This window comes from Dermacentor variabilis, chromosome 5 (genome assembly GCF_050947875.1).
Source record: "Dermacentor variabilis isolate Ectoservices chromosome 5, ASM5094787v1, whole genome shotgun sequence".
NCBI lineage: Eukaryota > Metazoa > Arthropoda > Arachnida > Ixodida > Ixodidae > Dermacentor > Dermacentor variabilis.
The window spans coordinates 58,997,471-59,015,813 of record NC_134572.1 but is presented as its reverse complement, the minus strand read 5'-3'; the positions used below and the strand labels follow the sequence as shown (position 1 = coordinate 59,015,813).

At 43.5% G+C, this 18,343-nt stretch overlaps 1 protein-coding gene across 1 annotated transcript in view; it reads right to left on the bottom strand.

Annotated features, from left to right (window-relative positions):
• Positions 1-18,343, bottom strand: part of LOC142582637 (protein turtle-like) — a 121,966-nt gene that overhangs the window by 28,312 nt on the left and 75,311 nt on the right. The window contains exons 3-4 of the mRNA XM_075692547.1: positions 4,294-4,404; positions 2,692-2,898 (exon numbers count right to left, since the gene is read on the bottom strand). Of these exons, the coding sequence (XP_075548662.1) occupies positions 2,692-2,898; positions 4,294-4,404 (318 nt within the window). The remainder of the gene's footprint in view (positions 1-2,691; positions 2,899-4,293; positions 4,405-18,343) is intronic.

Below are 18,343 nucleotides of genomic sequence, written 5' to 3'. Positions count from 1 at the left end.
GCTGATGATGATGCAGAAACCACATTTCGCGGGAGGTATATTCTTATCCGAGTTATCGGATATGAGTTTGATGCGCACGCGCAACCGCAGGCACATACAAATCGACATTAATGAATCGCGGCGTCATCGAATGGAAGCTTAACATTATTTTAAGAGAACCTACTCTTTTGATAGAGCAATAATATTGAAAGTTCTCTCCAGGTTTTCAAGAAAATTTCTTTACTTGAAGCCCGAGAGTGGATGTAGTACCCACACATGGGTTCTGTTCATTTCTCGGAACCCATGCATACGTTTTATAGCATCCAGCAGGAATAGAAAGCATTAAGTGATAGTGATTCTGCAAAAGAAATAAAGTTTGTCTGCATTTATTTTTTGGAAATAGAAAAAAAATACAGAAAGAACATAGAACAAAAATATCCGCTAATGCCCGAGCCTCCAGTGTTTCAAGCAGTCATGATACCCTGTCTAGACAACTGGGTACAAAGCTCGAAGCTTCCATGGATCTCATTAAGTTTGCCGCACCAATCTTAGAAATCATTTGCAATCCTGATTTCGCTAACCGCAAAGAGGCCGTTTTCCTTACACTGCGGTCTTAATATGCATCAGTTTTCGCAAACAGGAAACTTATGAGGGTCTCATCATTTTCGTGGTTAGGCGGAATCTGGTAGCATCAAAAGCAAAGTGACACCCCAAAATGCTTTGAAGTAGCCTTCGTAAAAAAAAGTGTAAGCGAGTCATTTCAGAACATCCCATTGAGACGCGAGTTACCTGACCTAACTAAAGCAAACTTGTCATTACAAAAAAAAAAGAAAAAAAAAGAAACGTCGCTTACCTCTGCATGCGGAACCAAGATGCGCAAGCTCGTATATGAACGCAAAACGGGAAGGATGAAGCTATAGGGTCTCAGGAGCACAGTGGGCCTGGTTCGTTAAAGGCAGCAATTAATTTAATGAGTGCAGCAAACGAACGCAGTCATCACGAAAAACTGACGGGAGGGCTCAAGCTGCAAGCTCATTTCCAGTCCCAAAGCATTTCTCGAAAATGTACATCATTACGCTGAATTCCCACTCAGCGAACGCGGTTCGTTCGTACTGCGCGGCCTCGGCCCCGCTGGCACAGGGGTTAAGAGCAGCGAAAGGAGGTCATGAAAAGGAGGAGAGGAAGAGAGAATCCACGCAGCAATAACGCCTCCTCCTCTTTCTTCTTCGCCTTCGTGCTGCGTCTCGATTGCCGAAACACTCAAAGTCTGGCAAAAAAATAAAATAAAAAAATGAGCATACACCGCTGTGTTGCCCGCTTCTCCCAAAGGGAGAGCTAAGCAGGGTCGAAGGGAATGGCGCTAGACGAGAAGAGGGTTGGTGATAACGAATAAATTGCACGCTGTGTACAGCTACTGCGCATTATCACGAAACAATGAGAGAGGAGAGCTGTACACCGGCGGTCGCAGCGCGCACTTGGTCGTTAATTGAAAAACTGGTGGTTTGTGCGCGCAGCAATTCGCATTATGACGAAGCGGTTCGCCGCATTTATGCCGCCGGGCTCTCTTCGATCCGGTAGCATCGCTTTTCCGGAAGATTCGGACCGAGAGGAACATGTTGAAACGGCCAGCTGCCCATCGGGAAAACACGGTACTTAGCAGCATAAGCCGTTCTATATATAGACGGGGCCGCTGCAATTCGGCGTGACAGCGTGTGCTTGTTGAGCACGCAGAATGGGAAGCAAGCCCTCGCAAAGCGATACGATCGAGAAAGTTAACGATCGCGATATATGTATCTGAGCACACCGGGCCTACAGCTAGACATGCATAATTAGCGCACTCCATAGGGAGAGCGCATAAGTGAAAGTAAGTGCAATTAGGTGATTGTTAATACCCGATATACGAAACCCCGGACTCAAATGAAGTTAGAGCTAATGAATACTTACACTGCACGGAAAGCATTCTATAACGCGCAGTTTCCTGGTTTATCAGAAAGAGCTGCACCTCACTGCACCCTTTGTTTTGGTATGTATAGTTCTATGAAATTTGGGGGTAGAGATTATCGTTAATATCGCCGGATGTTCGGCTAGTAGAATGGCCTGCATAAGTACATGTTAAATAACAACGTTCTAACAACTTTAATTATAGTAAAGAACATTTATTTCTTTAGCTTTGTGCAGTTGGCCACACACGCTTGTCAATTTCGAGTTTGCAAGTGTATTTACTACATTTTATTAATTATTAATCCTTAATTTTGAATTTCGACATGTCATACGGATATCGGTGTGGGCAAGAACCTGGGCTATGTTTACCTAAATCCCGTGATAGTTTCCTATTATAGATAATTTCTTTTGCAATCATCCGTATCTCCTCAACGGAAGAATCACGGATGTTGCCTTTTATTTAAGGACTTGTGGTTTTTTTCTGTCATTCTTCAGTTTATTTCCCTTTATAGGCTGTTGATATCATTTGCACCTTGTTTGGTCGTCGAACACGCCTGCGCATATAAAGCAACAGTTTATGCTGAGCGTCCGTATAACCTGCCTTCCTTTTTGTTGCGTTTAGTCTGCACTGTCAACATGCGCCGGATGTGTCACTTTGTGAACCTGGCACTGTACCTCGTTTTATCGCATTAACACAGGCGAATACGAATTAGGAGATTGTAAAGTAGTTCAGCTACTGAAGAGGTGAGCAGCACAATGTACGCGACTTACAGTTCATGTCCAAGGTTATGGAGCGTGACACGGCCACAGTGACGTTGTTGTTGGCTGCCTGGCAGGTAAGCACGCTGAGGAAGTCCGAGCGCTTCAGCTCGCCGACCTCTAGCCAGTTGCGAGCCACGCTGCCGTCCCCCACGAAGCTGAAGTTCGAGTCGACCAGCCGCTTATCGCGCCACCAGGTGACAACGGGACGAGGCTTACCTGAGACATCCACAGTGACAAATTTCGTTATTGCGAATACACTACAAAATGCACTTTCATTTCTGCCGATGTGAGATCTATCTATCTATCTATCTATCTATCTATCTATCTATCTATCTATCTATCTATCTATCTATCTATCTATCTATCTATCTATCTATCTATCTATCTATCTATCTATCTATCTATCTATCTATCTGTCTGTCTGTCTGTCTGTCTGTCTGTCTGTCTGTCTGTCTGTCTGTCTGTCTGTCTGTCTGTCTGTCTGTATGTATGTATGTATGTATGTATGTATGTATGTATGTATGTATGTATGTATGTATGTATGTATGTATGTATGTATGTATGTATGTATGTATGTATGTATGTATGTATGTATGTATGTATGTATGTATGTATGTATGTATGTATGTATGTATGTATGTATGTGAACATAGATGTAAATCTAGACATTATTGACTGTATGCGTGCGTGCGTGCATCATAAAAGGAAAAATAAATTTGTCTGCTTTTTGATACCGCGCCGTCACTCCTCTCGAACTTACATTGATTCGTGTGTAGAGTAAAAAAACGTAGACATACTCTACAAATTTTGCGTCGAAGTTGTGCCACTGAGAAAACAAGGACCTCGGAGAGTAAGTGGCGTCGCAGTCACGATTATTTCTATTTCCTCTTAGTTCTGAAGCTGCGGTTAAGAGTACACTGTCTACTGCCTATGACTCAAGCGAGGCATTAGACACCTGTGTTGCTTTGGTCAGATGCAGGTAGAAGAGCAAAACGGCCGCTGTCACTGCTTACATTTATAATAATGCATCTTATAGCGAAGGTATGATGATACATTTATGGGGAACACGAATGCTCGCTCTGCAGTGGGATGGTGAAGTGTTTGCTACAACCTCATGTATTTATCTGCAACTTCAGCAACACCAATGAGAGAAAAATAAAATGTAAGACGTTAAGGTCTTCGAGTGGCCTTTGAAATAAGCACCGCACAATGACGAACGAGTCGACCTCAGGAAGTTGTCTACAAGAGAGAGAGAGAGAGAGATCGGACTAGAAACTTGGCATGATTGTTACAAAAAAAATTTGAAGATCAATATAGAAAAGACGGTGGCAAGATTGATGACTTCGTCCAAGCACAATGTACGCCATTCTTTGAAGGAGTGTGTGCCTCTGGGGAACGAATGCGAGGATTGTTTTGAATGTTAATATAAAGGAACAAATTTTTCCTGGTCGATAAGGATACCGAAAAGGTGCCGTAAGGGGAGAACTGAAAGCCTTGGAAAGCTGTCAAAAAATAAAGAAAAGAAAAAAGAGAGAAAGAAAAACGCCAGAAACATTGACAACTGAAAGAGAAGATTAGGTTTTTTTTTTCTCAGTGATCGTTTTCACCTACCTCCCTCCACTTCACACAGGAGCCTGAGGTTCTGTCCTTCACTGAATCGCCCCACGAGACCTTCCAGCTTGCGTCCGTCTTCGTCCATTACAACCGGATCACCCGGGGGCACTGTGTCAAAGGCGAGTGCTAATATAGAGCAACAGCAACAAGAAAAAAAAAATAAGAAACAAAAAGGGAAATGGAGAAATATTTTAGTTCTAATCGGGGAGGGAGGGGTGGAGGGTCTGCTATGGCGGCGAGAATGTGTGCGTCTGCGAAAATTAAGGTAATGAGCTTGTGGGTGTATTCGTGCATGCTAGGTCACGTTGAGAAAAGTTCGATGAGGCGCCCGCGAGGCGTGTATTTACGCCTCATTGATTCGACAGCTTTCAATGTGAGAGGGGGAGGGTGTATGTGATAGTTCCTTAGGTAATGCCACGTAGTGTGATGTTTTTTCCAGAGTTATAGCAGTTGTGCGTACACTGCAACAGGCTGTCGACAATGCCTCAATGCAAATGCTAATGCCAGCGCCCGACGACACAAACAGCTGTAGAAGAGTTGCTTTTTTATGTTTTTCAGCTGTTGGACAAGCATATCCACCAGATACTAACTTGTAGTGTAGACTAGCGTTGTGCACCAAATGAAGAAAAGAACTCTTGTTTAAATGAGTTACAAGTTTTGATTTAAAGCAGATACCCTTTATATCTGGGGTGGATATTCTGGATGACTGTTTCGCAAGTGTGTGTTAACTGTTCAAATAAGAATAGAGGATTGCACCAACGCATACAACTGTATTCTGCAATAAACGCAATACAACGTTGTTCTTTTTTTGTCTAGCTGCTATGTTACATGACCCAGTGAAGATAACATGCTCTCGCGCCGACATGGAAATGTCTTCTTTCTGCATGTTGACATTTTGGCGACAAATTTAAAAGGTTGCTTTGACGCTGGGCAATGATCGCATTATTATTCCAAAATGGCGTCCCTTTGCCTCCTTGTTTGTATCCGCCCGTAGCAGGATAGTGAAGCGCAATAGTTGAAAGTAAAAGAATTTTTTTCATTTACAATACCTCTCGAAACAAAGTTTCACCTGGGAAAACTCCTTGTAAAAGTAAAAGATGAATGCTGATGCCTGCTCGAAATGATCAGAATAGCCATATGTGAGACGAGATGGTGTTTCAACGGCTGGCTAAATTCGAATAGTTGTTGATTAGTAAAACAGAACTAAGCACGTTAATTACACAGCGCCTAAAAAGGGTGCGTAAAGCTAGAGGAAAATCAAACATTTAAGTTTGCAGTCCTTGAAGAAAAAAAAAATAAAGAACGGACGTGGCTAGATTTCGGGAGAGAGAGAGAAAGAGCAAACGATAAATGAAAGGTAGGGAGGTTAACTAGGACTGAGCCCCGTTGGCTACCCTACACTGGGAAAAGAGAAAAGGGGGCAGAAAGATTAAAACAAGAGAAAGTCCACTGGGGATATCGCTCGGTCACTCAGTCCGGATCACAGACGCTGACTAAATCCGGTTGCTTTCAAATATCGCAGCAGCGCTTTTGTGGACTTTCGTAGCTGGGATATGCGAGGGCATGGTCCCAAGATCTTGTTCAAAGTGAACGGTTTTCTATCTAACTGATTGAGAGCTGTGCAGAGGTCATGTCTTTCATTGCCAAAAGATGAGCAGTAGCACAGTAGATAAAAACTAACTTCACTGGGTGGTATAGGCGGCGTCACCGTAATATAACAACCGCGTCAAAAAAAAAAAAAACTTTGACTGCTTTTTTAAACGTCTCAAGCGTCACCGAAGTACCGCCGAGATTGGTCTGTAGCTGAATTTTCGGCGCGCGAAGAGGTGACATAGCGAGGCGCCTGTTCCAGGACCGGAAGAACATGGCCATGCGGCAGCGCCAACTTTTGACACATTATGCGTCGCTGAACATAGAATAACATTGCTCCAACTCTCAACTGTGCCGCCTCTCCGACGACAGTGACGCGTCGCTTGTTTGAAGAGTGCCTCTTATTTTGGGTCGGCAAACACTGCAACGTGTTAGAAAACGATGTACACCGCACATAGCTGGAGCGTACGCGCCTGGGCTGACACCTGTCGTCGTACGCCTGAAGAAGACATTAATCATCCGACATTACACCGACACGCAGGGGAAGCCGAGTGCCCGACGCCGTGCGGAAAGTCCGGCGTCGTTTTTAGCCCACGGGGGAGATTGTCTCTGCGGGAACATACCGATGATAAATGCTTTCGAGCACGGGTGTTAGAGGGGAGCTTTGCGATCGTGTGCCTGAATCGCAGCTTTCATGGCGTTTCGAAAAGTCGCCCCTAAACGTAAATTCCTGGCCGTGCATACCTTCTTGCTTTCTTTGTTAAAGTATTGTTGAGCAGAATTACTAACCGTAAAAACAACGAGCTTCTAGTGCACATGCCCTGGTGCTAGAGTGAGCAGTGATATAAACTGAGATCTAGTATAAATATTAGACTACCGTTATAGCGTTATTTCTCCTTTCCATGAGCCAGATGATAGGCTCAAACAATGGCCACAATTTTTTTTTTACTTTGCATTTATTGTTGCAAATTTTGTCGCTACGCGAAAATTGTTGCAAAGTGCTGTGAGGCGTAAAAAGGCTTTTCATGACTGCGGGATAAAACCTGGACGAACAGGGCTAAAATGCCTCAGAGAGGCTGACCGATGGTTTGGTAGGTGGAGACAACCTGGCCTATGGTTTGTTAGGAGGACCTACCTTGCCCAGTAACCGACACGTTGGCCAGCCTGTCTGAGTCATTTTAGCCCTGTTCTTTCAACTTTTATCCCACAGATTGTTTCGATCTGTCGCCCGCCATCTCTAATTTGAGTGTCCTTGTCTCTGGTATTACCAGGGTCCTTCAATACTTTTCATCTGGGGATGAAAGTTCGCGGAAAGTTTCATATAGGCACAGAATATGGCACCAGAGGCGTTGGCGTAAGTAGAAGGTGAACAGTCTGCTGCGCCCGATGGCCAGGCTACGCGATCATGCAAGTATTTCACGAGGAAAAGCGCCTCTTCCACATTTATTTCTGCTAGGTTGTAGCGTGAACATGCAACGGTAATCTTCTGGGAAAATAATTTGGTGTGCGCTGCGTTTGTGTCTAAGCTATACACGGCCCCGCATTGTGATCGACGTCGTCCCACTAGTAGCCTTATTTGCATAAACTGTTTCGTTTGGCTCTGTATTTGCAATTTTTCTAGTTAGCTAGTTGGATAAGTCAGTATGTTAGGCTAGCTAGTTCAGTGTATTAGCTAGGTATAAGTTCATTAGTTAGTAATTTCATTTATTTACGTAGTTAATACAGTTAGGTAGGTTATTAGTGAATAATATTGTTATTTCAGTTAAATAACTTAGTTAATCAATTGGTTAGCTTTGTTAGCTTGGTTAGTTAATTAGTATTTAGTTAGTTTAGTTGGCGTATTATTTAATTATTATGCAATTATTTATTGGCTAAGTGGTTTTATTAATGTAGTCTGCTACGTAGCTTATTATTGACTATTGTTAGTTAACGTTGTTCTTAGATTACTTAGTGAATTAGATTAGAGACTTATGGGATTAATAATTAGTTAAGTAATAACGTATTTGTTTGGTTAGCTGGTTAGCTTTGCTAGTTCAGTAATTAGCCGATAAGTAAAAATTCGTAATTTGACACTAAATAGCTCATTAATTACTTTTGTAATAATTAGTAATAATGTTCATAATGTGTTATTACTTTCTTAATCAGTTGGTGAACTTTGGTAATTTAAAACGCAGGTTTTCTTTACGCGCAAATACATAAAAGCGCGATGTGAACGTGCTGTGCAGTCTGTTTATAGCGGTGGAGTAGTCCAGGTGCACAATCTGAATTATGAATTAAGCCGCTGTTGCGAACACAGTTGCACATGGAAACGAAACAAGGTGTTGCAGTTGTTGCGAAATTGTTCGCGTTTAAGTTTCTGAACACTGTACAGAAACAGAAGGGCGATTTGCACGTTGTGTCGACAACGTTCACATACCGGCCGACACAGGCAGTCGAGCCTTGCGCAATAGTGGGCGCGCCCGCAGAACTCCTGTGACGTCTGTTCGGCGTCTGGTCCACACTCTTAGGCATAGGTACACCCTTTGGTGTGTATACCTGCCGCACAACAATAATCGTCATCTACCTTGCTTGCATTTCCTTTCTTGAAAACACCGCGCCCGCTACTTTCCTGTCGTGAATGTTATGTCTTGCTGATAACGCGCATGCCGTTCGCTACTGGGAAGTACCGGGCTCGCCGCGTTAAAGAAAAGATATGCGGAAAAGAAAGATGATGTTTATTGTTGTGTGGCAAGGTATACAATCCAAAGGGTGTAATTTTGTTTTAAAATGGAAGAAAAGTTAACACCCGTTGGAGTGCCCCTTCTGCCACACAACAATAATCGTCATCTGCCTTGATGCGTTTCCTTTCTTGAAAACGGCGCGCCCGCTGCTTTCCTGTCGGCAATGCTATCACGCTGATAACGCGCATGCCATTCGTTAATGGAAAGTACCGGGTTCGCAGCGTTAAAGAAACGAAATGCATCAAGGCAGATGACAAATATCGTTGTGTGGCGGAAGGGGCGCTCCAAAGGGTGCAAGCTTTTCTTAGAGTGTAGAGTGCAGTCCACCGTCTACTTGCGCCAGCGCCGCGGTGCGCCCTCTGCGGGCGCTATACGAGGCTCTCCCATAGCGTTACGCGGGAGTTTCTTGACCAGAGAAAGAGCACTACTTTGAGTCATGGCGAAGATAACGTCATGTGAAGTGAAGACGAAGGAAGTGGCAGTTGGTAATTACCTCTTCACAGCGAAAAGAAAGTGCTAGTTTGAGTGCTTTAGAAAAGCTTATCGGGTTTACGTGCTAAAGATGTATATTATACCCACAACCAATTATGGCCGGGCGCATAAGGACGATGACGTATTTTCACTGTATAACAATATCAAAGGCATGCGCATCACCTAAGAACCTCTTTATTTTCTTGTTACAGTGATGGTGCAAGCTATCAGACGTTCACTAATATGTTAGTATTATATTTATATTCCAATATTATTCTGATAATATGAGACGTTGACTGATATATCAAACGTAACATTGCAACCCGAGCGGCGTATATGCCTTAAGTACTTTGCTGCTTGGACGCGAAATGCGTATTTAGAGAAAGCTGGCGCACACTAAGAATGAAACGAGTAGATCACAACCATCCTTCCATATATTCTCTTTTCCAGAAGAGACAGAAGCACGTGACGTTCTTTCATATATCTATAGAAAACGTTTGGAATGAACAAAGCGGTAACAGAAGTTAAATAAATGCCTGTGGGTGCAAAAGACGCGTCACTGTCGGGGCCGCCTGAATATAATTTCCCTTTGCAATTATTTGTGTAAAATTGCTATGGACGAAACCTGAAGCGCAGTGACAGCTGTTACAAAACGGCAGACGCAATACATACACCGCTACTAGTTCTTAATTTATGAAGTTAGCGCTGCATTGGTAAGCTACTCATGAAGGAGCGTTGAACTATCTAATAAAACTTTGCAGGCCGGCTTGAGCATGCATACATTTGTAATTGCGTTTTATTCTTAACGAATTAGCCGTGGCAGTGCTAAAACAACTAAAGATGCTTGTGGTTGTCTCATATGTGATGACATGGACCTTACTGCTGGGTTTCATGATTGCGCAAGCTAACAGCTGACTGTCTGCCATTGCGCAAAGCTTCAAGAAGTGGGCTCATGAGTTTTCGGCACGAAAGCAAATATTCTACATGTTGTATTTCCTATTGATCAACGAAGACGACAAAGCCTCTGAGCAGAAATCCCAGCAATGTTAAGGCAGCGCTAGGTTCCACGCAAGCAATTGAATTCAGATATTTGATCTGCGCGCGGAATTTTTAGAAAGCTGCCAATGACGCAACGCCGCAATTGCAAACTCGCCGATGCGACAGCTGCTTCGCGAAGAAAAGGACTCAGTAGCTCTTCAACCACGCTGTGTCTGACGAAACCGGCGTGTGTTATGAAGAAAGCGCGTGTTGGTGTTTGCGTCGAAGAGCGCCGTAGCATTCGCACTGCTCTCCCGGCGACCCATTCTCAAATAATTCTTTCAGATGGTACTCAGCATAATTGGAGATCGTCCTCCTCCTCTTGCTTGCGTAACTCCTGGCTACTGGATTAAGATTTTCGTTTTAGCCGGAGGTAATGTACTGGCCGTGTAACTCCGTACAATCTGGATGAACTATTTCCTGATGAACGCTTCATCGCACTTGTCTCTGCACTGCGGAGTGCCAGTATTCGTCACTTTATTAATACTCCAGCAGAGTGTAGCATGCAGGGTATTAACGTACCTTTCAAGAGTTAATTTGCTATCTACCTTAAGTCATTCAGTACTTTTCGCGGGAACGGAAACCAATCTTAATGCAGCGTTTTTCTACCGTAGATACTTTATCACGGCCTACCGAGTGACGGATTAAGATGTCCTATCTAGAACGGTTTGGCAGATGATGCATTATGGTCATTGCGCGCATGTCTGTGATTTTTCTTATATTTGCTGATTTTTCGGTGAATAAAGATAGATGAAGTTGGCGCTTGTCCTGTGTCGTTCTCCCTCTCGTTATCGTCTTAGTTGGCGCTGTTCCTTCCTAATTCAAGTATGCACCATCTAGCTCAAATGAATATTGTCCTGGATTAAGTATACATTCCTAATTCTCACAGATACCTGGGGCACTATTTTTGCGCCTGACGCCTCCCAATCTCTTTATGCGACTGGCATTTGCTAAAAATTTTCTAAGATTGTATTGATACCAGCGCTGCAATGTCACGTATTGGGCCTATTTAGTATCTTGCTTTTCTCTTCTTTCAAGTGCAATAGCAACCAGGTAATCTTATCAACATTACCTAAATGATTGGCAATAAGCTTTAACGCCGTTAGAACAAGGAATGTCAGTGAGGCCAAAGTTTTGACATGGAGACGTGTCTTCGTCAAGGCAGCAGCTGCTAATAGGCCCTTCTAGCTTTCGTCTTCCTCTGAACTGTCGTCTTCTTACGGTAAAACATGTCAGATAAAAGCGGTCCGAATGCTTGCAAAAAAGCATTGTTATATGTATAGCATCCAATACTAACGGTGACATTTCGTAATAACTTCTAAATTGCTCTTATGCAACGCCTGTGACGTTCATTTTCTAAAACTACTCCATTTTTAATTGCAGGCTTCAGGACGAGTGTGCTCGCTTACGCTTTTCCAAGTGTAAGTAATATTTGGAGCTCACGTAAGTTAACTAATTCCCTGTGATATCTAACTACAATACATTGAAAAAGATTTTTCACATGCATTATGCTTATAGAGCATGGTGTAGCGATTCAACATTGCAACCATTCACGTTTGCCTTGATCTCTTGGTTTTCAGTTTGGGTGACTTGGATTTTTTACGTGCATTGATTTTTTTTCTCTATTACCAGAATACTCTGAGGGGTAAAGCGCGCAATGAACAACGAAACGAGCTCCTGAGGCGTTTGTATATTCCAGCCTCTCGCCGTTAGCAACGCGCAGATGGCTTATACTTTGATGGTGCTGCATCTTTGAAAATAGTTAGACGCAGCGTCTGCAGTAACGACAAGTTCTCTGAAGGCTGCTATGCCCATTTCAGGTGGTGCATTATTCGAGCAAATGTAGCGCAGTATCAATAGTCAAATGAGGCCAAACACGAGCCTTTGAAAGAAGACATGGACAAAATGTGGTGCTGTTCTGCAGCGCGCTCAGGTAACATTGCTTTCCTCTTCGCATTCGCGCTTATCCGAGTGACTGATGTTGGCGTCGATCGGCGACTGGACGACGCCTAGAAAACCGCAGAGATAAAGGCACGCATTTGCTGTTCACGTCGATACGGAGACAACGTTTATGCTAGGAACCTTGTAGTTTCGTGCCTAGCATTAGTCGTTATGATTTACACTAAATTGTGTTATCTTTTCTTTGTTTTATAAGCACAAAAGGGACGCTACTCCGGTAGCCTTGGAACACTATGTGCAATATAACGTGTAGGCGTATAACCGTAGCGCTACTTTCTGATGTTTTTTTTTGTTACGTTCTAGTCACCCGGGCAGACTTTGACTAATCCTTACATAAAGAGATGCGTATTCACAAAAAGTTTTTACGTTAGACTTCTTCGTAAAAGAATAATCTAGCTAATCATGAGGTTGTACATATTGCCGAAGGGTATCGGAAAATGGCAAAGGACCCTTACGAATGAAACGTCTTACAAATTCAGCTCCAGAAGAATGCTATGCCATCGTTAAGGGCCGAATTTGTATTTCCAATGTGGGCGTGCTTCTTTTGCTTTAATTAGTTTAACGTGCCATTTTCCTGATGCATATAATTTTCCGACCACTACTGTGCTGCTGTTCGCTGGCATCACTATCAACATTCAGAACTCGCTACACAACATAGCGTGCATTTTGTGCATGCGTGCTAGAAGAATTGGAAAAAATACCTGATAAATGCGTTTATTTGCGAGAGCCTCACTGATGTGTATCTGCAGTTTACGAGCATCTTAGCTTCTGTATTCTTCTCAAAGCTCAGCCGGACGCTTCTTTCATGTTGTTGAATATGTTTTAATGCTGATATGAAATTGTCAGTAGCGCCAAGTATTTTTTGACTGGACTTTACAAACGTTTCGAAAGAATGTCGTCGATTATTTACAAGATATAGGATAGCCTACGTTTAGCTGGCTAAATGACTCACGAAGCCTAGTTTGTGAGTAAGCACGCAATCGCGGCTGTTTACTCAATATATTTGTTATGAATGGTGCCCTGTATTCATTCAACTGTACCACTAGAGAAACGACTGCTCTACATTAATTCGATGGTTATTTTTTGGTCTAAAATTATCTTGGCCAATTATTACCAATCAGTCTTTGTTAAGGGCCATTCATCCACTCTCTTCCACGTTAAATCTGGAGTATCACAAGTGTCTGTACTCGTACCTATCTTATTCTTAGCTTATATCATTGACATAAGCAATAACCTAAGTTCTACGGCCAGATTGTTCGCAGATGATTGCGTGATATACAGGCAAATTATTGAGCCTTCTGATTCACTTCGGTTACAATCGGACTTAGAAAAAATTAACAATTGGTGCATGCAATCATGAATGGAAATGAACACCTCAAAAGCAGAAGTCAGGTATTTACCATAATACCTGACACCAAACCTTGTCATTACGCTCTAAACAGCATGACCGTAGAATCGGTACCTGTCTTGAAATATTGAAGGATCCATTTAGAATCCGACCTTTCGTGGAACATTCACATAAATACGGTTATTTACAAGACTTCTAAAACACTAAGATTTCTCAGACGTAATCTGCGTTCAGCTAATGCAGACACAAAGATTTTGGCATACACCACATTAGTTCGCTCGCAGTTGGATTACGCCTCTTTGATTTGGAACCCGTGCCAAACATACTTAATAACAAAATTGGAGTCTCTTCAAAATAAAGCCGGTCGATTCATATCAAAGCACTACTCACGTACGCCAAATGTGACTGAAATAAAGAAAGCTCTCAAGTTACCTCTTCTTGAAAAAACGTAGAATACTTTCCATGCTGTCATTTTTCCACAAACTATATCGCAGCCACTCTCCTTTGCTGTGTCCCGTATCACGTCAGCGCATCGAATATTCTCACGCATTGACCACCAACTGATAGACGCACCCATCTTCGCTCGCACTAATCTCTTCTTTCATTCGCCTCTCGTCCTCGCCATCGGTCAATGGAATCTTCTGCCTGACACCATTGCATCTGTCATTGATTACGAAGCCTGTGTAACCAGCCTGAAACGTCACTTTGAGGCGGTAACCTTCATCCTTCCCCACCCACCTTTACATATATATATAGCTACTCTCTGTCAAAATTGAACGCTTGTTGATGCTTGTGGCTATCTGCCTGTATATTTTGAGATTTTCTTTTCAACATGCTGTTAACGGCCAACGACTCCTGTACATATTGTAGTGCTGCGTTGCTTTGTGCTTACTGTTGTTCCCCCCTATATGATGCCTGACCGGGCCTTTAGGGTATTTGAATAAATGAATACAATAAAAATAGAAAGCGAGGACCTGAAAACCTGAAGTGCAGTTAAAAGGCGCAGAGCGATTGTGCAAATCATTGCAAGCTCTAACGTCGGTAAAGCAAATTCAGTTCTGCGGTAGCCCGTAGATGTCATTCTGTGAATTCTTGTAAAGTATTGGTGCGCAGACAATTGCACTGAATTTTTCTCAGAGGGCGTTGTAGACTTCGCCGATTTAGTATTCTTTGTAAAAAAAATAGTACTTATATCCGAGTACTAAAGGAATCTTACATATCTTGGACCTTATTTGCCCGTGCGACACTTATTGACAGAGCGAACAGCAGCACCTTTTTCCAGACGGACCTGGCGAAGGGAACACGAAACACGATGTCGGGGCAAACATAGGGCGAGCCTAAATCATGGCATCCAAGCAACGGCTAACAGAGACCGCTATTGACCGTGCACAGAGGGGAAATCGAATTTCCAGGAGCCACCACTGTCGCCTGGACGAGCTGCCGAAATACATCGTCTTCTTCGCGGAGGGGGCCATTCGTCTGTTCTATAGCGCGCTCCTTCGTTCGCACAAGCCGAGGAGAGGATTGAAGCCAAGCAACAACTCCCACTGACTGCAAGGAGGGCGTGCGAGCTGGCGCTGCGTCGTCCTTCTAAGCTCAACACTGCAAAGCAGACAGTGCAGGGACAGGGAGTTGATAAAAGGTCGTGTTGTTCTCCCATCGCGTACTGACTTTGCGTTTCGTTCTTTTTATTTTTCGAAAATACTTCTTTCTTCTTTCATTCGTTTTTGCTATTCTTCTTTGTCTTACTCTAGAAAGGGAACAACGTACGAGTACTTGGAGCTTCGGCGATCTGTGCCGATTCGTCTAGCGGAGCTTGAAGGCAGGAAAGCGTGGGGACGTCGCCGCATGTGCTCGCAAAGACAATCTCCTGGTGGAAATATAGAGTGTCTGCGACTACTTAATTTTCTGCGTATGTACGTTTGTCTCTTTTCCAATGGTTGTCCCCCTGCGCCACACTCCTCTATTTTGCAGCAAGGATATTTTGCGACCTTGCAGGCATTTTATTTGCATCAGCGTGCACACAGCGCACCCTTTCTTCTTTGAAGGAGAAAGCCTAGTATGTCCCATAAAGTAAAAAACTCCGGCGTCCAGAGTTGTCATCCCACGGTACCAAAGCACACGTTACCATATGGTTGCGAACCTGTTGCTGCTCGGACTGCGAAATCCCACAGTAAACCGCCACGACGTTGAATCTGGCGCACTCCCAAAATTGGATTAAGGTGGCTTAAAGTGGATTAAGGCAGATCTTAAGTGCGTTAATCTAGACAAGGGTCAATCAAAGCGGATTAGGGTAGATTATGGTGAATTAAGGTGGATTAAAGTGGAATAAAGTTGGTCTAAATTAGAGCAAGGTGGAATAAGGTGGATTAAGGTGACATTTTAATTTAAGGTGTGAACTTAGACAAGTCGTTATGATTTAGCCTTCATATCACGTAAGGGTACCTAAGTGACCGTCATATTTTTTTGTTTTTGAAAGACATTCACGATTTCGACCAATTCGTTATCTTTTTCATCCTCTCCTCTCTTACTACGCTAAAAGCTAAAATTGCAGGCTGAGTGTTTGTCGTTCCTAAAGGCTGCACCCTTGGAAGAGATTAAGGAATGTTTTGTATTTATGTGCACGCAAATATCGAAGTTTGACGCCATGCTTTCTTTTAGGCCAGCGAGTGCGCCGCGTGGAACCAGGTAATGCTTACTAGCATTTCGCGACAGTAATGTTCACGGAACTGTCAGGTTGTATAAGTGTTTGTCCTTTTGAGTCCCCCGTACCACAGCTTTGATCAAACGAGGAAAAGAATTCGTATGCTCCTTCGCATCGGATTCTAATAATGAGCTCTGAACCTCTTGGAATGTCCCTCGGCGAGCAGCTACGCCTCAGAATGGAGTGTGCGCGGCTTTTTCTGGACAAGTCCTACTTTTCTCTTTTTTTTACATGTTTTGGTCATCAAAATGATGCATTGTGCAAGTAAATAGAAGACGAAACGTTCGATATAAGATACTGCCGTGGTGGTTTAGGTGCACTGTTTACATTCAGAGTTTCAGAAATCCCACTGCGCCTTTACACACGGCAAACAACGAAATTTAAGCCGTATGTTCACAAAACATCTGTTGTTTCACGGGGACGTGTGGACAGAATCAAATGAACCAAGAGCGCTCTCCGCCATGCTGATAACAACGCAAAATTGCAAAGTGCGCTGCAAACTTTGTGGACTGTGAGGAAGTGTAAACAGATCTAACCGAACCTGATTACTCGGTGCAGCAGAAACACTACGTAAAAGCAAGAAGAACTGCCATGTTTACAGAGTAAGCGCACTTGTAGGCAACGTTGAAGTAAAAGATGAAGCCCGAAATACCTCTCTCAACAATCTCGGAAAAGGTTGTAAGGCGGAAAAAATAAATACTTGGACAGAACGCGTGTGATCGGATCTTGAATTTAAAGTACAGCTGGCTCGGAATAAACATGAGAGTGCAAGCAGCTCCATGTGCTTTCGTCGAGGTGTCAGGTGCCGATGTATTTCATATTGGAGTCCTTGCCATTATGGACTCGCACACGAGAGCAAGAAAACATTATGTACAATTTTGTTCCGAAGGAAAGGAAGAACGTTGCCTACAGACTATATGACATTTCTGTAACTGCTTACTCGAATCAATCAATCAATCAATCAATCAATCAATCAATCAATCAATCAATCAATCAATCAATCAATCAATCAATCAATCAATCAATCAATCAATCAATCAAATAGTGTTCGCGGACAATTTTACGGTATTGATACTGCTGCACTTGGCACAAAACTGAAATACACTATGTGATCTGATTATGAGAGCATCACCTGTAGAATGATAAAAAGAGGACATACGAGTTCATCCCCTAAAGCAGGTGCAACTACGTACAAGGCATATTGACACGGGCATTCCTTATTATAAAAGAAAGGAAACGCACTATACAGGATGTCCCAGCTAACTTTAGACAGAGTTCAAAAATAAGCGAATGCCACGTAGCTGGGTAGAACCAAGGCAATATTGTTTGCCGCCGCTTGGAGATACTCAAATTATTTTTTTCATTCCACCTAGTTAGGTTAGTTAGGTTAGTTAGTTAGTTAATTTATCAATCAACTTCTTAAATATTATAGTTAGATGAAAATGTCAATGAGAAAATTGTAGAGCGACATAAAAAACTTCCAATAGAGCTTTCTGTTGCTCAATGCGTGCTACATAAAAGTGTTTTTCTGAGCGTGAACGGAGCCCGCGAATACACGCAAACTGCCTCGAGGGGCCAGTCGCGCGGCTACCTGCGCGCCTCTACGGGGCAGATACGGAGGAAGTCGCGTGACGCGAGCGTGCGGTAGCCGCCATCTTGGTAGCCGGCGCGCGGTCCGTATCTCTCTCTATCTTTTACTCTCTCTCTCTCATCCCAACTAGGCTTAGCTGCTGCGCGCACCAGACTGCCTTTGTGGCCGCGGCTGGTTCCTCGGTCCTTTTTTTTTTTATTGAAGTGAATGTTAGGAGAGGTTGGCGCCTTTGTGGTGGCACCGGCTACTCCTTGTCACTTGGCAGACGAAAGAAATTTGCGCAATAAGGGATTGTTGCACAGGACGTCGGTCACAGATGCGGCGTTTGCACCGCAGACTGCTGCTGTTTTCTGGCTCGGGCAGCACGTACCGCTATGGTACATAACTCGCAGCGCAATACTCGAAGAACTGTTCAGCACCGTTCCGTTGGACAATAATGCTTTCGCATTTGCAACTCTTAAGAAGTGCTTAGGTACCCGCCGTGGTTGCTCAGTGGCTATGGTGTTGGGCTGCTGAGCTCGAGGTCGCGGGATCGAATCCCGGCCACGGCGGCCGCATTTCGATGTGGGCGAAATGCGAAAACACCCGTGTGCTTAGATTTAGGTGCACGTTAAAGAACCCCAGGT